This window comes from Triticum aestivum, chromosome 3B (genome assembly GCF_018294505.1).
Source record: "Triticum aestivum cultivar Chinese Spring chromosome 3B, IWGSC CS RefSeq v2.1, whole genome shotgun sequence".
Classification (NCBI taxonomy): domain Eukaryota; kingdom Viridiplantae; phylum Streptophyta; class Magnoliopsida; order Poales; family Poaceae; genus Triticum; species Triticum aestivum.
This window is the reverse complement of record NC_057801.1, coordinates 125026270-125049483: the sequence shown is the minus strand read 5'-3', so window position 1 is coordinate 125049483 and position 23214 is coordinate 125026270. Positions and strand designations below refer to the sequence as shown.

The window sequence follows — 23214 nt, the reverse complement described above, 5'->3', positions numbered from 1 at the left end:
GGAGGTAAAACCCTACGTCCTGCTTGATTGTATTCGATGAGTATAGGGGTTACAAGAGTTGATCTACCTCGAGATCGTAATGGCTAAACCCTAGCTTGTCTAGCCTATGAACATGATGATCCTGCCTCCGGTCTAAACCCTCTGATTTATATAGATACTGGAGGGGCCTAGGGTTGTATAGATTCGGTGTACAGTGAAAGGAAACAGTATATCCGAACACCTAATCTTACCATTCACGCATACAGGAGTCCCAACCAGACACGGGAGGTGGTCTTCTTCCTTCATCTTTACGGCCCATTAGTCTGGGCCATATCGAATAGCTCGGACGCCAGAGGACCCCTTAGTCCAGGACTCCCTCAAGGGCTTCTCCCTTTCGCTTTCCCGGGGATCGTCGTCTCCGGAGCGGGTGGCGGGGCCGACTTGCGATGTGCTGAAGAAGAGTAGCATGGGACAGTAGTTGTGGCCGTGGAAGGAAGACGTTTACGCACACACGTCGGAGCATCGGTGCTGCTACGTCAGAGCAAGGCGAAGGGCAACGATGTGCGCCCGTGCGTGAGCAAGCTGCCTCGGCTGCTGCAGCCGGTACCACTGCTGGCCCCGGCCCGGTTGCACTCGGCAATGAGCACGAGGACGCGATCACGGAGGTAGGGGCACACACACTGAGCGTGTTCCCTTATGGGTGGATCTTGCACCTCATCGGTCCTCCCGTCCTCTATTCGGATCACTAGATGCGCATCTTCGGCGAGGGGTGTTTGCGCTCATGGAGGCAGTTCGCGAGCGGAGCACGAGGAGGATCCGTGGAGCGTGCGGTGGTTTCGGTGGGTTTGGATTGTTGGAGCGTGCACTGCAGCTTGGATTTATTTGGGATGGAGGTGGAGATGGGAAGGGCCTGAGGAAGAGGACAGAGGTATATTTAGAGAATATTTCTTTTTACGGGTTGATTATATGGGATTTGTTCGGCCGTAGCTAAAATTGGTCCTTAAAAACATGTGTTTCTTAGCCCTTATAATGACTTTAAAACTCTGCGTGATAAGAGGTCTATTAGAGATGCTCTAAGTAGGTACTACCGCCATTCTAGAATATAAGAAATATAAGGCATCTCGGTAGATTTGTTTAACCTACCAAAATGTCTTAGATTTTGAAATGGAGATAGTAGGTAGTTTAATTATTTGTGTATCACTACATTTCCCGAGGCATCACATTGTTGTTAAGTCTTAGTCGACTGAGACTTAGTTATGTCTCAATCGATGCTATATTCATAGGATCTCGCATGGAATTTATGTTAAATCTCAGTCGCCTAACATCTAGCCACACCCTCATGATGATTGGTCTCAAAGCAACATTTACTAGTTCACTAATCTCGCAAAAAAATACATTTTTTGGTTCATTAGTTCTGAATAGAAGTCCTTTGCCCCTAAAAAAATCTATATATGCTTTTTTTCAAAAGGATCTATGGCTATCCCAGAAAAAATATTTCTCTGCTGCCCCAAATGACATGTGGGGCCCAAAGCTACCGCGAACCAATTCCGAAGGTGGAACATCTAGAACTTTCTCCGTCGATGCCCGAAGGACTCCCCACTGCTCCGCGCTCATTCCACCACCTTTCAGAAGTTTCCATCACCTTCCAGACTCTCCGTGTCCGGCGACCTACATAAACTCCCTCCTCCTCCTCGCCATTGCATCCCCATCAAAGCATTCCATAAAATTCAACAAGCTATCCAACGCAAGTCCAACCCGAGGAGATCTATGGAGCTCAAGATCAGCGAGCGAGAATGGCGAGAATGGTGTTTGGCTTGGAGAACCCGATGATGACGGCGCTGCAGCACCTACTGGACATCGCAGACGACGAGGCTGGTGGAGCCGGTGCAGCCGGCAGCAAGAAGCCGGGCCCGACGCACGTGCCATGGCGGCCACCCCGACCGACGTGAAGGAGCTATCAGGCGCGTATGTGTTTCTGGTCGGCATGCTAGGGCTCGGATCCGGCGACATCAAGGTGCAGGTGGAGGACGAGCGAGTGCTGGTGATTAACGGTGAGCGGCGCAGGGAGGAGAAAGAGGACGCTAAATGCATGCGGGTGGAGCGCTGCATGGGCAAGATGATGCGCAAGTTCGTGCTGCCAGAGAACACCGACATGGAGAAGATCTCTGTCACGTGCCGCGGCGGCATGCTTACCATGACCGTCGAGAAGCTGCCGCCGTCTGGGCCCAAGAAGCCCAAGACTATCCAGGTCCAGGTCGCCTGAGATGCCTGGTGTGCATGCCCGAGTCCAGATATTCACCCTAACAATACACCAGTATGAATCGCACACGCAACTCTAATACGAATCGTGTTAGATGTCTCCGCCATCACAAACACTCTGTATCATTTTTTACGATTTTCTTACACCACCGTTTGCAATTAATGCACCGCACACGGTTTCGTCGAAGTGTCTCTGATTGTACTGTCGCGTTAGGACCATCCGACACTAGTGAATAAAGGTAAATTTTCCATGGCAAATTAGAAATGTAAAATTTGCCATGACAAAGAAAATTAAAATTTTCCATGGGAATGAAGATAATTAAAGTTAAAATAACTATACTTGTTATGGTTTATAAGACACAAATGTTTCTAAAAATTTCCATGTGAATGATCTGGAAAAAAATGCAAAATTACCATGATGTCAAAAAATTGCCATGACGTTCAGAGTGTTACCAAAAAATGTCTTTTGACATGGCAAAAACACATTTTAAATTTCCATGCCAAAAAATATATCTTAGTTTCCATGTCAAATCACACCATAAAAAACTCCAAACTTGTCATAGCAACACATGTTAAGTTGCCATGGCAAAAGTGTTGAAATATCGTATGAAAAAACCTCAAAACTTGTTGCAAAAACTCATCTTATTTTGTCGTGTCAAAAACACATCTTAAATTGTCATATACTTCATACTTTTCGTGGCAACACATCTTCAATTGCCAAGACATCCAGAGTGTTACAAAAAACGTCTTTTAACATCGCAAAAACATCTTAAATTTCCATGGCAAAAAATATATTTTAGTTTCCATGTCAAAACATCCCGTAAAACACTCTAAACTGCCATGGCAACACATGTTGAAGTGGCCATAGCAAAAGTGTTGAAATGTCGTGTAAAAAAAACTCAAAACTAGTCACAGAAACTGATCTTAATTTGGCATGATAAACACACATCTTAAGTTGCTATAAACTACAAACTTGTTGTGGCAACACATCTTAATTTGCCATGGCAAAAACGTGTATTGTATTTTCCATGTCAAAACACACTGTAAGAAACATCTAAAAATATTGCCATGCCAACACATCTTAAAGTTGCCATGACAAGTGTTAATTGGCATGTGAAAAACTCCAAAACTAGTAGTGAAAATGATGCTTAATTTGCCATGAAGAAAAAACACATCTCAAATTGCCATGGTGGGAGTATATTCTAGTTTCCACGATAAAACACCATAAGTTATCGTATCAAAAAACACATGTTAAATTTGCCATGGCAAAATGATAGGTCTTCCATGTGTCCATTTTTCCAAACACTTTGCCATTTGGTCTGGACTCTAATTTGCATGATTTTAATAAAACTAACCCAGACTAACGTTCTTTTCAGCAGAACTAGCACGGTATTATTTTTGTGCCCAAATAAAAGTTCTTGGAATTGGACAAAACTTCATGAAGATTTTTTTAAAATATATAAAAAATACTGGTGTAAAGATATACCAGAGATGGGCCACCAGCATCCCACAAGGCAAGGGAGCGCCATGTTACCTTATGGGTCCCACGGGTGGGCGTCTGACCTAATTCCAAGCTACATATATCGTCTTCCTGAGAAAAAAAATCAGAGATAAAGTTTTATCGTATTTTATGATATGGAGCCGCCGCCACCTCCTCTTCTTCACCAGGAGCCTGATCTAGAGTCCGTTCGAGTCTCCGCCAAGAGGGATTCATCACCGTTGTCATCACCAACCCTTCTCCAATTGACAACCTCATGATGCTCACTACCGGGAGTTAGTAATTCCATTGTAGGCATACTGGAGGTGGATAGAGATGGATGAGAATCTTTATGTAATCGAGTCAATTTGTTAGGGTTGATCCCTAGTATACACTATGTTCTGAGATTGATGTTGCTATGACTTTGTTATGTTTAATGCTTTTCAATAGGATCCAAGTGCCATGATTTTTAGATCTTAATCTATTATGTTTGCATGAATATATTTGAGTTCATGATCCTATCTGCAAGTTATATGAACCTATTATTGTTTCGATCCATAGATCTCCAAAGTGAGAATAATTGGGATACTGTCCGGAGATGACTGTAATTTGAAGAGTTTGTGTATTCACTATGTTCTAATACTTTGTTCCAGTTCTCTATTGAAAGGAGCACCGTAATTATCCTTAGTTTCCATTAGGACTCCGTTTCCACGAGAGGGGATGTCTTGCAAGTTCTTATCACAAACGCGTATGACTAAATATGGAATACATGCCTACATACAATTGATGAATTAGAGTCATTGTGTGTCGCTCTAGGTTGTGAACGTTACATTATGAATTACGTCTGAATATCTATCGCTAATCCATACCTACGCTTTTACAATATTGTCTTTGCTCAAGTTACTATTACTGCTGCTGATCCAACCGATGCTGATCTAATTGCCACAAAACTGCTATTACTGCTATTTTTACCATTACTACTGCTATCATTGTTATCATGTTACTATGCTACTAATAAATTGCTGCACAGAAGTGGCTTCTCATGCTTGGTTAAATGGACAACTCAACTGTTAAGGCTTATAAATATTCTTTGGCTCTTATTGTATCGAATCAATAAATTAGGTAAAATACTACCCTCGAGGACTATCGTGATCCCCTATACTTGTGGGCCATCACAAAATAACTATAGTTATCATGGCAAACAAAACTAAGTTTACATGTCAAAACATTAATATAACTATTGCCGACAACATGGATATAGTCTGAACCCCAATTCTTGTACACACAAAGATGCCATGATAATTTTAAAAAAATAGCCACCTATGCACATACTTAATTGCCATGATTATGAAAATTAGAGCAGAACTATGAACTATAAATACATGTATGTGAAGCAAAACAAAAGCAAAAAATAGCTTGACACATACATGCTGATCACCTCATTTGACGAAAATGATGACATGGTTACTGAAAATGAAAACTGCCATCACTAAGGTGTTAGGGAACTAAATACACACACAATGTGGAGCTTACCAAAAGAAAAGAAAAACACCGTAAAAATGCCATCTACTCCTACCTATGAGTTTTATCGAACTAAAATGACACATAACATGACCAAAAAATCTCGTCAATGGCCACTATGCGTCCATCAGTAGTAGCATGAAAGAGAGAAAAATGGATGAGTGAATACGCTCAGTGACGATTCGTCGTCGGGTTCGATGAAGGCCATGGGCACCACGTCGTATTCTTCCCCATCTTCCTCTGCTTTGTGCCTCAATCACAAGGGAGAAGGGTCATGGCGACATCTCCATGATGGGCGTCGAGTGCAGGACGGCGAGGAGGGTCACCATGGCAACAGGCCCGGCACCATGCATATTCCCGTCGTTGACGGCGGCCAGCTGGTCCCCGTCCTCCTCTACCAGCCCGGCGGCGTGGAGGCGGTCGGAGAGGTGTCGATTCCCGCCCTACAGCGTGGAGGTCGCAACGTGTTGCTCCTCGAGGTCACGCTCGCCCGACCAACACACTGCACTCGTGTGCCGCCCGACATAACTCCGACTGCCAGACGGGCTTCGCCTCCGTCCCGCCTGCCCAACGCCGGTCGTCTCGGCTTCAAATTCGACGACGAGAGATAGTAGACTGTGGAGGGTGGGGTGGGGAATGGGTGGTAGGGAAAGCGGTGGAGCTGCGAGTGGATAAGGCGCTCAGGCGACCGCAGCCTGACGCGAACCATTCGCTCGTGACGACGTGGCATGAGGAGCACGGCAAGATTCAGGCGACGGCTACGAAAGCATTTGGACGACAATTCAGAAAACTGACGTTCGGTACTTAGTATTTCCATATGATTATTATTCTAAACACGTGCCTGGCGCACATGCAACATTTACTACTCCCTCTGTCCCTAATATAACAGTGTTTTTTACAATAGCGTAGTGTTGGAGCATTTTTTACATTAAAAGACGTTTTTTCAAGGGTAATGCCAATGACGTACCTTAGCTTTATAGAAAAGAGAATAATTGTACAAGTTAAAGGACGTTTTTGACACTACAATAATGTAGTAATAGTTTTGAATAAAAGTCCCTTTGCTCCTAGGAAAAATCTCGGTATGCCGTTTTTTTTTCACAACGAAAATCTCCCTATGCGTATCCTAGTCCTGGAAAAAGATATCTCTCTGCTGCCCCGAATGACATGTGGGGCCCGAGGCTACCGCACAACAATTCCGAAGGTCGAACGTCTAGAACTTTCTCCTCAGCGGCCGAAGACTGCTCCGCGCTCGTTCCACCACATTTCAGAAGTTTCCATTACCTTCCAGACTCCCCGCCAACGGCGACCTACATAAACTCCCTCCGCCTCGCCATCGCATCCCCACCAAAGCATTCCACAAAATTCAACAAGCAATCCAACGCAAGTCCAACCCGAGGAGATCGACCGAGCTCGAGATCAGCGAGCGAGAATGGCGGGCATGGTGTTCGGCTTGGAGAACCCGATGATGACGGCACTGCAGCACCTGCTGGATATCCCAGACGGCGAGGCCGGCGTCGCCGCCGGCGAGAAGCAGGGCCCTACACGTGCCTACGTCCGGGACGCGCGCGCCATGGCAGCCACCCCGGCGGACGTGAAGGAGCTGCCGGGCGCGTACGCGTTCGTGGTGGACATGCCGGGGCTGGGTTCCGGCGACATCCAGGTGCAGGTGGAGGACGAGCGGGTACTGGTCATCAGCGGCGAGCGGAGGAGGGAGGAGAAGGAGGACGCCAAGTACCTGCCGATGGAGCGCCGCATGGGCAAGCTGATGCGCAAGTTCATGCTCCCCGGCAACGCCGACATGGAGAAGATCTCCGCCGCGTGCCGCGACGGCGTGCTGACCGTCACCGTCGAGAAGCTGCCGCCGCCCGAGCCCAAGAAGCCCAAGACCATCCAGGTCCAGGTTGCCTGAGCTGGTATGCATTGTGTGCGCGTCGAATCGAAGCAGAGTTTGAGTGGCTGAGTGGGTACTGAGTTTCCTGTGATGATGAGTGATGGTTTCTCTGTCTTTTGATCTCGTCTGCTAGAGAGAGTGTGTGTCGTATCGATTCGTGCGCACTGGTGATGGTTTGATGTTTCGTTAATGGAAATGGGGATGATCTCCGGCTTCGCCTGAATAAAACATGCGATTCTCTTGGCCACATTTGCTATTGAAAAATCCAAGATGTTCGTTTCTTCTCAGTCTTCTGAAAATTCAGAAAGCTGTATTTGTAACTTAACGGAAAACTGGATAAGAGCAGAACATGTGGAATAGCAGATTAGGTGGAAAACGAACTACTCCCTCCGTTCGAAATTACTTGTCGCAAAAATGGATGTATCTAGATGTATTTTAGTTCTAGATACATCCATTTTCAAGACAAGTAATTCCGAACGGAGGGAGTAGTTCTGAAGTGCTTCTCTCACCGGGGAGAAAAATCCTGGATGTTGGCATTTTCATCTTAACAAATGTCTGCCTTTTGGGAGGATAGAAAAAGGAAATTCCAGTTAGAATTGAGAATTCAGAAATGTTATTCTGCTTTGCCTGAATGAACATGTGAGAATCTCCAAATCCGATTGATCGAGGTATGAGGATATTTGAGATAACCGATTCAGTGTATTATGAACTGATTTTCTAATACATTTATTTTGACACAACGAAAAATAAAGCAGCCATGATTGCGTGGGGGTTAAAAGAGTGATGTGTTTTATGCACAAACCTCTTTTATCTGGACAGAACTTGGGAAATGCCATAGTACTCGGGTGTGAGCACATATGTGGGAAGTAATTCCAAAAAAACGTAAAAAGTTCTGAAACATTTTTGAAAACAAATTTGACCTTCTGTGATGCCAAGAAAAAAATGTCCCATGGACTTCGGAAAATAAAAATCCGACGACGAAAAACGTGAATGATGACTTGTATATATTGTTGATTTTTTTCAAAAAAAAATCCGTGAATGTCATTTCTTACACAAGTACAACAGAGTATGGCATTTTGGAGACTGAATTCCATAGAGGGCTTAATTTAAAAAAAAAATCAATTTTTTAAAGTAAAAAAAATATAAAACTCAATATACATGTTTACAAGGATATAATGTGTATCTGTGTAAAATTATAGGATGAATAGCCTTAAAATTCGAGCTGCACAAAATTGTAGACTTTGAGGATCAACAGTACATATGCTTAAAATGCACAAAATTGTCTTTCTGAAGCCCTCGTATTTTGACATGAAAAATTACACACATGTACACTTTGTCTCTAGGTATATGTGTATTTTTTTCATAATTTTTTAAAACTGGAAAGTCTGAATTTCATAGTTTTCAATTAAGGCCTCCATGGAGCTGGGCCTTCATTTGACATTTTCATACAATAGAAGGTCAACTTTGTTTACCAAAATGTTTCATCGTTTTTTTGACTCTTTTTGGAATTACTAAAAACATCATATCAGGTGCACTTGCACCCCAGAGCAGGGACAAGCACCTTTGGCTCTCGGGTGTAGGAGCACCCTATATGGGAAGAAAAATAGCAATTCTGAAAAAAGTTATAAAATTATGTTTTTGTCAATGAATGACTTTCATGCTATTCTAGGTGGATCAAAAATCAGCACTATATACAAGGTAATATTCATGCTTTTAGTCCTTGTTTTTTTTGCACTAAAGGCAATGGGAGTTTTTTCTTAACAAAACTTTTTATACGAATACAATTGAAGGTCAAGTTTGTTTCTGAAAATGTTTCAGAACTTCTTCATCTTTCTTGGAATTACTATTTTCCCGTATAAGTTGCACCTACACTACACCAGAGAGCCAAAACGTATTTCTCCGGACTGAAAATGATATTTACAGAATTAAGGAGCTTATGCATGTCTGACCTAGCTTTTGCTAGGGTAGTCCAATATGATGGCGACTGATGGGTTTTTCATCTCTTCCCACAAAAGGCAAAGCCTTTTGTAATTGGAGCTTAGCCTCAAACTACGTCACCTTTTTTTCTTTGCTAATAGAAACAAGAATGGTCTTATTAATAGCAAGTTGTACCTTCAGAAAATTGTTTCAATTCATTTACCTTTTCTTAGTGGACGTGAAATCTTTTCATGGCCCTTTTCCTGAGTGGCTTTATTTGATTTAATCCCTTTTTGCCTAACATATATAACTCTATAGTTTTGTATGCGTCCTAAGCCGAATGATATAATGAGGGACTTGGTAATTTGACATCTCCCCAAAAGGGCCGAAGTTGTACAATTTGTGCAAAAACCAAAATTCAGCTGGAGAGGTACGGTGTGATAGCTTCCTTATATGCTCTTTTTTCTTGGTTCTTGGTTGTAATCTCCTATTTCTATATGAAACTTTTGGTTCATAATCAACCCTTGGAAGAGTCAACATCCTGATCGACAAATTTTACAGCGAGGGTGTAATTAAATTCTTTTGAGACCCTTCACCTTATAAGCGAAGTAATTTCTTGTAACTATAACTGTGTTTGCTATTTATTAGCTGACTGGAATTTTCATCCACGTTAGTTGACATGTGACTAAGAAGTAGGTGAGACGGCGCTAAGGCCGAGATGGAGGTGATACTGCCTGTCGCGACTGTCTCCAAGATGTAGAGCTAGGACCTAGACGGAGGCAGGGACGACGCAAATTGTCATGGCATCGTCGACGGAGGACACGTAGGATGCGGCGGGTTATAGGGTTCAAGTGGAGGTGTGTTAGAGGAATGACCGGTGATGGTGGCGGCGGCAAGGCTGCAGTGTGTGATCGCATTGGGCCTGGGGGAAGAAGAAGGTTATGGGCCCGTTGGATGCATATCAAATGGTGGAGGGAAAACCGACTGAAGAGAAATCTTTTCGAGCCAGAAGTAGTCGCTCTCAATTGTAACCATAGAAACTTGGCACGGTTTTGTAGAGAGTTCCATGTGTGTGAAGGAAATATGACCTAGAGGCAATAATGAAGTTATTATTTTATATTTCCTTATTCATGATAAATATTTATTATTCATGCTAGAATTGTATTAACCGGAACCTTGATACATGTGTGAATACATAGACAAAAATACATGTCCCTAGTATGCCTCTACTAGACTAGCTCGTTGCTCAAAGATGGTTAAGTTTCCTAGCCATGAACATGAGTTGTCATTTGATAAAGGGATCTATCATTAGTGGAATGATGTGATGGACAAGACCAATCCATTAGCTTAGCATAATGATCGTTCAGTTTTATTGCTACTGCTTTCTTCGTGTCAAATATATATTCATCCGACTATGAGATTAGGCAACTCCCGGACACCGGAGGAATGCCTTGTGTGCTATGAAACGTCACAACGTAGTTGGGTGATTATAAAGATACCCTACATGTATCTCTAAAGGTGTTTGTTGGGTTGGCATAGATCGAGATTAGGATTTGTCACTCCGAGTATCGGAGAGGTATCTCTGGGCCCTGTCGGTAATGCACATCATATAAAGCCTTGTAAGCAATGTGATTAATGAGTTAGTTACGGGATGATGCACTACGCAATGAGTAAAGAGACTTGCCGGTAACAATATTGAACTAGGTATAGAGATACCGATGATCGAATCTCGGGCAAGTAACATAACGATGAAAAAGGGAATAGCTATGTTGACATTGCGGTTCGACCAATAAAGATCTTCATAGAATATGTGGGAACCAATATGAGCATCTAGGTTCCGCTATTGGTTATTGACCGGAGAGGTGTCTCGGTCATGTCTATATAGTTCTCGAACCCGTAGGGTCCGCATGCTTAACGTTCGATGACGATTAGTATTATATGAGTTATGTGTTTTGGTGACCGAAGGTTGTTCACAGTCTTGGATGAGATCATGGACATGACGAGGAGTCTCAAAATGGTCGAGAGGTAAATATTGATATATTGAAAGGTTACATTCGGACACCGAAATAGTTTCAGGAAATTTCGGATGTTTTCTGGAGTACCGGGAGGTTATCGGAACCCCCCGGGGAAGTAATGGGCCTACATGGGCCACGGGAGACAGAGGGTACAGCCCATAAGGGGTGCCCCCCATGGGAGTTTGAATTGGACTAGGGGAGGAGGCGGCGCCCCCATTTCCCTCTCCTACTCCCTCTCCCTTTCCCTCTTTGCCACTTCGGAAAAGGAAAGGGGAATCCTACTAGGACTGGTAGTAGTAGGGCTCCCCCCATGGCACGCCCCTCTAGGCCGGCCTCCTCCTCCCTCCTCCTTTATATACGGGGGTAGGGGCAGCCCAATGAACAACAATTATTATCTTAGCCATGTGCGGTGCCCCCCCTCCGCCGTTTACTCCTCCGATAGTATCATCGTAGTGCTTAGGCGAAGCCCTGCGCGGATCACATCACCAACACCGTCATCACGCCGTCGTGCTGACGGAACTCATCGACTCCATCGACACTCTGCTGGATAAAGAGTTTGAGGGACGTCATCGAGCTAAACGTGTGTAGAACTCGGAGCTGTCGTACGTTCGGTACTTGATCGGTTGATTCGAGAAGATGTTCGACTACATCAACCGCGTTAAGTATGGCGGTAGCATTATAAGATGATCCCTTACTAAATTTCAAGGTATAAGTGTTCTCCCCTGCTACGTCTTGAGCTAGCGTTGGTTTTCCCCAAAGAGGAGAGGGTGATGCAGCAAAGTGTAGCGTAAGTATTTCCCTCAGTTTTGAGAACCAAGGTATCAATCCAGTAGGAGGCTCCTCAAAAGTCCCACGCACCTACACAAACAAACTGAGAACTCGCAACCAATGCAATAAAGGGGTTGTCAATCCCTTCACGGTCACTTACGAAAGTGAGATCTGATAGAGATAGTATGATAAGATAAATATATTTTCGGTATTTTGTGATATAGATGCAGAAAAGTAAAGATGCAAATAAAAGTAGATTGAAAGCAAATATGATAAGAGATAGACCCGGGGGCCATAGGTTTCACTAGAGGCTGCTCTCGAGAGCATAAGTATTAAGGTGGGTGAACAAATTACTGTCGAGCAATTGACAGAAAAACGAATAATTATGACCTTATCTAGGCATGATCATGTATATAGGCATCACGTCCATAACAAGTAGACCGACTCCTGCCTGCATCTACTACTATTACTCCACACATCGACCGCTATCCAGCATGCATCTAGAGTATTAAGTTCATAAGAACAGAGCAACGCATTAAGCAAGATGACATGATGTAGAGGGATAAACTCATGCAATATGATATAAACCCCATCTTGTTATCCTCGATGGCAACAATACAATACGTGTCTTGCAACCCTTTCTGTCACTGGGTAAGATCACCGCAAGATTGAACCCAAAGCTAAACACTTCTCCCATGGCAAGAAAGATCAATCTAGTAGGCCAAACCAAACTGATAATTCGAAGAGACTTGTAAAGATAACTCAATCATACATAAAAGAATTCAGAGAAGATTCCAATATTATTCATAGATAAACTTGATCATAAACCCACAATTCATCGGATCTCGACAAACACACCGCAAAAAGAGATTACATCGAATAGATCTCCACAAGAGAGGGGGAAAACATTGTATTGAGATCCAAAAAGAGAGAAGAAGCCATCTAGCTAATAACTATGGACCCGTAGGTCTGTGGTAAACTACTCACAACTCATCGGAGAGGCTATGGTGTTGATGTGGAAGCCCTCCGTGATCTATTCCCCCTCCGGCAGAGTGCCGGCGAAGGCTCCAAGATGGGATCTCGCGTATACAGAAGGTTATGGCAGTGGAAATTGTGTTTCGTGGTGCTCCTGGATGTTTTCGGGGTCCGTGGACATATATAGGAGGAAGAAGTACGTCGGTGGACGCTCGAGGGGCCCACGAGACAGGGGGCGTGCCCCTAGGGGGGGGGCGCCCTCCTATCTCGTGGGGCTCTCGGAGATTTATTGACTTGAACTCCAGGCTCTCCGGATCAGATTTGTTCCAAAGATAACGCTCCCGAAGGTTTCATTCCGTTTGGACTCTGTTTGATATTCCTTTTCTTCGAAATACTGAAATAGGCAAAAAAACAACAATATGGGTTGGGCCTCCGGTTAGTAGGTTAGTCCCAAAAATGATATAAATGTGTAGAATAAAGCCCATAAACACCCAAAAGGGGTAATATAATAGCATGGAACAATCAAAAATTATAGATACGTTGGAGACGTATCAAGCATCCCCAAGCTTAATTCCTGCTCGTCCTTGAGTAGGTAAATGATAAAAAGAGAATTTTTGATGTGGAATGCTACCTAGCATAATTCATAATGTAATTTTCTTTCATTGTGCCATGAATGTTCAGATCCAAATAATACAAAATAAAAGTTCATAAAGACATAAGAAATAGTAATACTTCAAGCATACTAATCAAGGTAATCATGTCTTCTCAAAATAACATGGCTAAAGAAAGTTATCCCTACAAAATCATATAGTCTGGCTATGCTCTATCTTCATCACACAAAGTATTTAATCATGCACAACCCCGATGACGAGCCAAGCAATTGTTTCATACTTTAATAATCTCAAACTCTTTCAACTTTCACGCAATACATGAGCGTGAGCCATGGACATAGCACTATATGTGGAATAGAATGGTGGTTGTGGAGAAGACAAAAAGGAGAAGATAGTCTCACATCAACTAGGCGTATCAACGGACTATGGAGATGCCCATTAATAGATATCAATGTGAGTGAGTAGGGATTGCCATGCAACGGATGCACTAGAGCTATAAATATATGAAAGCTCAACAAAAGAAACTAAGTGGGTGTGCATCCAACTTGCTTGCTCACGAAGACCTAGGGCACTTTTGAGGAAGCCCATCATTGGAATATACAAGCCAAGTTCTATAATGAAAAATTCCCACTAGTATATGAAAGTGACAACATATGAGACTCTCTATCATGAAGATCATGGTGCTATTTTGAAGCACAAGTGTGGAAAAAGAGATAGTAGCATTGTCCCTTCTCTCTTTTTCTCTCATTTTTTTTTTTCTTTTTCTTTTTCTTTCTCTTTTTTCTTTCTTTGGCCTTTTTTTGGCCTTTTTTTTCTTTTTCTTTTTCTTTCTTTTTTTTTCTTTTTGTAAAGTCCGAAGTCTCATCCCGACTTGTGGGGGAATCATAGCCTTCATCATCCTTTCCTCACGAGGACAATGCTCTAATAATGAAGATCATCACACTTTTATGGATTTACAACTCAAAGCTAGAACAAAATATGACTCTATATGAATGCCTCCGGCGGTGTACCGGGATATGCAATGACTCAAGAGCGACATGTATGAAAATTATGAAGGTGGCCTTGCCACAAATACGATGTCAACTACATGATCATGCAAAGAGCAATATGACAAAAGTAATGTGTGTCATATGAACGGAACGGTGGAAAGTTGCATGGCAATATATCTCGGAATGGCTATGGAAATGCCATAATAGGTAGGTATGGTGGCTGTTTTGAGGAAGGAGTATGGTGGGTGTATGGTACCGGCGAAAATTGCGCGGCACAAGAGAGGCTAGCAATGGTGGAAGGGTGAAAGGGTGCGTATAATCCATGGACTCAACATTAATCAAAAGAACTCATATACTTGTTGCAAAAATTTAGAAGTCATCAAAAATCAAAGCACTACGCGCATGCTCCTAGGGGGATAGATTGGTAGGAAAAGACCATCGCTCGTCCCCGACTGCCACTCATAAGGAAGACAATCAATAAATAAAATTGTGCTCCAACTTCATCACAAAGCGGTTCACCATACGTGCATGCTACGGGAATCACAAACTTCAACACAAGCATTCTTTAAACCATAATCACCCAACTAGCATGACTTTAATATTACTACCTCCATATCTCAAAACAATTATCAAGTATCAAGTTGATCATAGCATCCAATTCACTTCCTATGATAGTTTTTATTATACCCAACTTGGATGCTCATCATTCTAGGACCAACTTTGTAACAAAAGCAAATACCATGCTGTTCTAAAAGACTCTCAAAATGATATAAGTGAAGCATGAGAGACTAGCAATTTCTTCAAAATTAAGACACCACCGTCGTGCTCTAAAAGATATAAGTGAAGCACTAGAGCAAAAACTATCAAGCTCAAAAGATATAAGTGAAGCACATAGAGTATTCTAGCAAATTCTAATCAAATAGGCTTCTCCCAAAAGGTGTGTTACAGCAAGGATGATTGTGGTAAACTAACAAGCAAAGACTAATATAATACACGACGCTCCAAGCAAAACACATATCATGTGGCGAATAAAATATAGCTCCAAGTAAAGTTACCAATGAACAAAGACGAAAGAGGGGATGCCTTCCCGGGGCATCCCCAAGCTTAGGATTTTGGCTACTCTTGAATATCTTGGGGTGCCATGGGCATCCCCAAGCTTAGGCTCTTGCCACCCTTTATTCCATAATCCATAAAAGCTTTACCCAAAACTTGAAAACTTCACAACACAAAACTCAACAGGATATCTTATAAGCTCCGTTAGTGAAAGAAAACGAAACCACCACATAAGGTACTGCAATGAACTCATTCTTTATTTATTTTGGTGTTAAACCTACTGTATTCCAACTTCCTTATGGTTTATAAACTAATTTATTAGCCATAGATGCATTGAAATAAGCAAACAACACACGAAAAACAGAATCTGTCAAAAACAGAACAGTCTGTAGCAATCTATAACTAACGCAAACTTCTGGAACTCTAAAAATCCTACCAAAATAGGACGTACTGGATAATTTGTCTATTGATCAGCAGAAAAAAGAAAATGCAAAATCACGTTTCTGTGATTTATTGAATTTTTTCTCGTGAGTGCAAAGTTTCTGTTTTTCAGCAGAATCAAATCAACTATCATCGTAGCTTATCCTATAGGTTCTACTTGGCACAAACACTAATTAAAAGATAAAAACACATCTAAACAGAAATTAGATGCAATATTTATTCCTAAACAGGAGCAAAAACAAAGAACATAAAGAAAAATTGGGTTGCCTCCCAACTAGCGCTATCGTTTAACGCCCCTAGCTAGGCATAAAAGCAAGGATAGATCTAACTAGTGCCATCTTTGGCACTTGATTCATAAGTAGCACGCATGATAGATTCATAAGGTAATTTGACTTTCTTTCTTGGAAAGTGCTCCATGCCTTTCTTTAAAGGAAATTGGAATCTAATGTTCCCTTCCTTCATATCAATAATCGCACCAATCGTTCTAAGGAAAGGTCTACCAAGAATAATAGGGCAAGAAAGATTGCAATCTATATCAAGAACGATAAAATCTACGGGCACCAAATTTCTATTAGCAACAATAAGAACATCATTGATCCTTCCCATAGGCTTTTTAATGGTGGAATCCGCAAGGTGCAAATTTAAAGAGCAATCATCAAGATCATGGAAACCTAGAATATCACATAAAGTTTTCGGAATCGTGGAAACACTAGCACCCAAATCACACAAAGCAAAACACTCATAATCTTTAATTCTAATCTTTATAGTAGGTTCCCACTCATCATTAAGTTTTCTAGGTATAGAAACTTCCAAATTCAGTTTTTCATCATAAGATTGCAACAAGGCATCAACGATATGTTTGGTAAAAGCTTTATTTTGACTATAAGCATGAGGAGAATTAACAACGGATTGCAACAAGGAAATACAACCTTTTAAAGAGCAATTATCATAATCAAATTCCTTGAAATCCGAGATAGTAGGTTCAATATTAGAAGTTGAAGATTCTCCAATCTCTCTTTTACCAAATTTAACATCACGATCTAAAGATTCCGAATTTTTGGGACGCCTTCTAGGCAAAGTTGATTCATCATCACTCCCATAATCATCAAAATTCATCTTGCAAAACATAGATCTAATCGGAGACGCATCAATAACTTTAAGATCCTCATCATTATTTTCATGTAGACTAGAAGAACACGCTTTTATGAAGCTTTCTTTTTTAGCACGCAATCTAGCGGTTCTTTCCTTGCACTCGTCAATGGAGATTCTCATTACTTTGAGAGACTCATTGATATCATGCTTAGGAGAAGAAGATCCAAGTTTAAGAGAATTAACATCAAGCGAAAGTCTATCAACGTTCCTAGCCAAATCATCAACTTTGAGCAATTTTTCTTCAAGCAAGGCATTAAAATTCTTTTGAGAAATCATAAATTCTTTCACACTATTCTCAAAATCAGAGGGCATCTTATTAAAATTACCATAAGAATTATTGTAGGAATTTCCATAATTATTAGAGGGATTACTAGGGAACGGTCTAGTATTAAAATTTCCTCTATAAGCATTGTTTCCAAAATTATTCCTACCAACAAAATTCACATCCATAGATTCATTATTATTCTCAATCAAGGAAGACAAAGGCATATCATTTGGATCAAGAGGAGTATTTTTAGTAGCAAACATCTTCATAAGTTCATCCATCTTTCCACTCAAAACATTGATTTCTTCTATAGCATGCACTTTTTTACTAGAAGATCTTTCGGTGTGCCATTGAGAATAATTAGCCATAATATTATCAAGCAATTTTGTAGCATCTCCTAACGTAATTTCCATAAACGTGCCTCCCGTGGTGAATCTAAGAGATTTATAGAGGCAAAGTTCAAACCGGCATAAAATTTTGTATGATCATCCATAAATTCAAACCATGAGTAGGGCAATTGCGAAGCATCAATTTCATTCTTTCCCAAGATTGGGCAACATGCTCATGATCAAGTTGTTTAAAATTCATAATATCGTTCCTAAGAGTGATGATCTTAGCGGGAGGAAAATACTTAGAGATAAAAGCATCTTTGCACTTGTTCCAAGAATCAATACTATTTTTGGGCAAAGACGAAAACTAAATTTTAGCACGATCTCTAAGTGAAAACGGAAATAACTTCAATTTGACAATATTGTTATCCGTATCTTTCTTCTTTTGCATATCACACAAATCAACAAAATTGTTTAGATGAGTAGCGGCATCTTCACTAGGAAGGCCGGCGAATTGATCTTTCATAACAAGATTCAGCAAAGCAGCATTGATTTCACAAGACTCAACATCATTAAGAGGAGCAATCGGAGTACTAAGGAAATCATTATTATTGGTATTCGAGAAGTCACACAACTTGGTATTATCTTGTGTCATGGAAACAAGTAATCCAACACTCAAGCAAACAGAAAAACGGCAAGCGAAAAGAGAGGAGGAGATTGGGAAAGGAGAGGGCGAATAAAACGGCAAGGGTGAAGTGGGGGAGAGGAAAACGAGAGGCAAATAATGTAAATGCGAGGGAGATGGGTTTGTGATGGGTACTTGGTATGTCTTGACTTGAGCGAAGACCTCCCTGGCAACGGCGCCAAAAATCCTTCTTGCTACGTCTTGAGCTAGCATTGGTTTTCCCCGAAGAGGAGAGGGTGATGCAGCAAAGTGTAGCGTAAGTATTTCCCTCAGTTTTGAGAACCAAGGTATCAATCCAGTAGGAGGCTCCTCAAAAGTCCCACGCACCTACACAAACAAACTGAGAACTCGCAACCAACGCAATAAAGGGGTTGTCAATCCCTTCACGGTCACTTACGAAAGTGAGATCTGATAGAGATAGTATGATAAGATAAATATATTTTTGGTCTTTTGTGATATAGATGCAGAAAAGTAAAGATGCAAATAAAAGTAGATTTAAAGCAAATATGATAAGAGATAGACCCGGGGGCCATAGGTTTCACTAGAGGCTTCTCTCGAGAGCATAAGTATTATGGTGGGTGAACAAATTACTGTCGAGCAATTGATAGAAAAGCGAATAATTATGACGTTATCTAGGCATGATCATGTATATAGGCATCACGTCCATAACAAGTAGACCGACTCCTGCCTGCATCTACTACTATTACTCCACACATCGACCGCTATCCAGCATGCATCTAGAGTATTAAGTTCATAAGAACAGAGCAACGCATTAAGCAAGATGACATGATGTAGAGGGATAAACTCATGCAATATGATATAAACCCCATATTGTTATCCTCGATGGCAACAATACAATACGTGTCTTGCAACCCTTTCTGTCACTGGGTAAGATCACCGCAAGATTGAACCCAAAGCTAAACACTTCTCCCATGGCAAGAAAGATCAATCTAGTAGGCCAAACCAAACTGATAATTCGAAGAGACTTGTAAAGATAACTCAATCATACATAAAAGAATTCAGAGAAGATTCCAATATTATTCATAGATAAACTTGATCATAAACCCACAATTCATCGGATCTCGACAAACACACCGCAAAAAGAGATTACATCGAATAGATCTCCACAAGAGAGGGGGAGAACATTGTATTGAGATCCAAAAAGAGAGAAGAAGCCATATAGCTAATAACTATGGACCCGTAGGTCTGTGGTAAACTACTCACAACTCATCGGAGAGGCTATGGTGTTGATGTAGAAGCCCTCCATGATCGATTCCCCCTCCGGCAGAGTGCCGGCGAAGGCTCCAAGATGGGATCTCGCGGATACAGAAGGTTATGGCGGTGGAAATTGTGTTTCGTGGTGCTCCTGGATGTTTTCGGGGTCCGTGGACATATATAGGAGGAAGAAGTACGTTGGTGGACGCCCGAGGGGCCCACGAGACAGGGGGGCGCGCCCCTAGGGGGGCGCCCTCCTATCTCGTGGGGCCCTTGGAGCTTTCTTGACTTGCACTCCAGGCTCTCCGGATCAGATTTGTTCCAAAAATAACGCCCCCGAAGGTTTCATTTCGTTTGGACTCCGTTTGATATTCCTTTTCTTCGAAATACTGAAATAGGCAAAAAAAATAGCAATATGGGCTGGGCCTCCGGTTAGTAGGTTAGTCCCAAAAATGATATAAATGTGTAGAATAAAGCCCATAAACATCCAAAATGGGTAATATAATAGCATGGAACAATAAAAAATTATAGATACGTTGGAGACATATCATCCCCGAGTATGCACCGTTGCAAAAGTTCTTCGTGCTGAGGCACCACGTGATGATCGGGTGTGATAGGCTCTACGTTCAAATACAATGGGTGCAAGCCAGATTTGCACACGCGGAATACTTAGGTTAAACTTGATGAGCCTAGCATATACAGATATGGCCTCGGAACACTGGAGACCGGAAGGTCGAACACGAATCATACAGTAGATATGATCAACATAGTGATGTTCACCATTGAAGACTACTCCATCTCACATGATGATCGGACATGGTTTAGTTGATTTGGATCACATATCATTTAGAAGACTAGAGGGATGTCTATCTAAGTGGGATTTCTTAAGTAATTTGATTAACTGAACTTAATTTATCATGAACTTAGTCCTGATAGTTTTTGCATATCTATGTTGTAGATCAATGGCCTGTCCTACCATTCCTTTGAATTTTAGTGTGTTCCTAGAGAAAGCTAAGTTGAAAGATGATGGCAGCAACTACATGGACTGGGTCCGTAACTTGAGGATTATCCTCATTGCTGCATAGAAGAATTACGTCCTAGAAGCACCGCTGGGTGCCAGGCCTACTGCAGATGCTACTGATGACGTTAAGAACGTCTGGCAGAGCAAAGCTGATGACTACTCGATAGTTTAGTGTGCCATGCTTTACGGCTTAAAATCAGGACTTCAAAGACGTTTTGATCGTCATGGACCATATGAGATGTTCCAGGAATTGAAGTTAATATTTCAAGCAAATGCCCGAGTTGAGAGATATGAAGTTTCCAACAAGTTCTATAGCTGCAAGATGGAGGAGAACAGTTTTGTTAGTGAGTACATACTCAGAATGTTTGGGTACCATAATCACTTGAATTAGTTCAGAGTTAATCTTCCAGATGATTGTGTCATTGATAGAGTTTTGCAATCACTGCCACCAAGCTACAAAGGCTTGGTGATGAACTACAATATGCAAGGGATGGAAAAGACTATTCCCGAGCTCTCGCGATGCTAAAAGCCGCAGAGGTAGAAATCAAGAAGGAGCATCAAGTGTTGATGGTTAACAAGACCACTAGTTTCAAGAAGAAAGGCAAGGGTAAAAAGAAGGGGAACTTCGTAAAGACTGAAAAGCAAGTTTTCACTCCCAAGAAGAAACCCAAATTTGGACCCAAGCCTAAAGCTGAGTGCTTCTACTACAAAGGAACTAGTCACTGGAAGCGGAACTGCCCCAAGTATTTGGCGGATAAGAAGGATGGCAAGGTGAACAAAGGTATATTTGATATACATGTTATTGATGTGTACCTTACTAATTCTCGTAGTAGTGCATGGGTATTTGATACCAGTTCGGTTGCTCATATTTGTAACTCGAAGCAGGGACTATGGATTAAACGAAGATTGGCTAAGGACGAGGTGACGATGCGCGTCGGAAATGGTTCCAAGGTTGATGTGATTGCCGTTGGCATGCTACCTCTACATCTACCTTCGGGATTAGTTTTAGACCTGAATAAATGTTATTTGGTGCCAGCGTTGAGCATGAACATTATATCTGGATCTTGTTTAGTGTGAGATGGTTATTCATTTAAATCAGAAAATAATTGTTGTTCTATTTATATGAGTAATATCTTTTATGATCATGCATCCTTAAAGAGTGGTCTATTTCTGTTAAATCTTGATCGTGATGATACACATATTCATAATATTGATGCCAAAAGATGCAAAGTTGATAATGATTGTGCAATTTATTTGTGGCATTGCCATTTGGGTCATATTGGTGTAAAGCGCATGAAGAAACTCCATAAAGTTGGACTTTTGGAATCACTTGATTATGAATCATTTGATACTTGCGAACCGTGCCTTATGGGCAAGATGACAAAAACTCCGTTCTCCGGAACAATGGAACAAGCTAGTGACTTATTGAAAATAATACGTAACGATGTATGTGGTCCAATGAGTGTTGATGTTCATGGCGGGTATCGTTATTTTCTGAGCTTCACAGATGATTTGAGCAGATATGGGTATATCTACTTAATGCAACACAAGTCTGAAACATTTGAAAAGTTCAAAGAATTTTAGAGTGAAGTGGAAAATCATCGTAACAAGATAATAAAGTTTCTACGATCTGATCGTGGAGGAGAATATTTAAGTTACGAGTTTGGCCTTCATTTAAAACAATGTGGAATAGTTTCACAACTCACGCCACCTGGAACACCACAGCGTAATGGTGTGTCTGAACATCGTAACTGCGCTTTATTGGATATGGTGCGATCTATGATGTCTCTTACCGATTTACCACTATGGTTTTGGGGTTATGCATTAGAGACAGCTGCATTCACTTTAAACAGGGCACCGTTGTCGGTGTCAAAACCGGCGGATCTTGGGTAGGGGGTCCCGATCTGTGCGTCTTAGGCTGATGGTAACAGGAAGCGTGGGACACAATGTTTACCCAGGTTCGGGCCCTCTCGATGGAGGTAAAACCCTACTTCCTGCTTGATTAATATTGAAGATATGAGTAGTACAAGAGTAGATCTACCACGAGATCGTAGAGGCTAAACCCTAAGAGCTAGCCTATGATGGTATGATTGTAATTGTGATCGGACTTCTAAGGACCATCCTCTCCGGTTTATGTAGACTCCGGAGAGGGCTAGGGTTTACATGGAGTCGGTTACAAGGAAGGAAATATAATATCCGGATCTCCAAGCTTGTCTTCCACGCAAAGGAGAGTCCCATCTGGACACGGGCCAGAGTCTTGTGTCTTGTATTTTCACGCTTCAATAGTCCGGATGATGTATATAGTTCGGCTGTCCGGATACCCCCTAATCCAGGACTCCCTCAGTAGCCCCTGAACCAGGCTTCAATGACGATGAGTCCGGCACTCAGTCTTGTCTCCGGCATTGCAAGGCAGGTTCCATCTCCGAATACTCCAATGTAGTATCGAACACATAGACCGTGTCCGGATCTGCAAGATGATCTTCACACACCATTGTAGGGAACATAGCATAAATCTGTTCTGCTGGCAATCCTTGTACATCGTGCCCTTGCATCGTGGCCTGGTCCAACACGAACCGGCGTTTCCTGCTCCACCTCGACTCGTGTTGCGAGGCAGTTTTATCGGCACGTCCTGCCAAAGCAGAGATCATGTT

General features: G+C 41.9%; 1 protein-coding gene and 1 pseudogene across 1 annotated transcript; both read left to right on the top strand.

Annotated features, from left to right (window-relative positions):
* The first annotated feature begins 1772 nt into the window (after positions 1 to 1772).
* LOC123065007 (17.5 kDa class II heat shock protein-like) lies at positions 1773 to 2242 on the top strand (annotated as a pseudogene).
* Positions 2243 to 6562: 4320 nt separating this feature from the next.
* On the top strand, positions 6563 to 7376 carry LOC123065006 (17.5 kDa class II heat shock protein-like). Its single transcript, XM_044488382.1, has one exon. The coding sequence runs from the start codon at positions 6666 to 6668 to the stop codon at positions 7143 to 7145; it is 480 nt and encodes a 159-aa protein (XP_044344317.1). The 5' UTR covers positions 6563 to 6665; the 3' UTR covers positions 7146 to 7376.
* The last annotated feature ends 15838 nt before the right edge of the window (positions 7377 to 23214 follow it).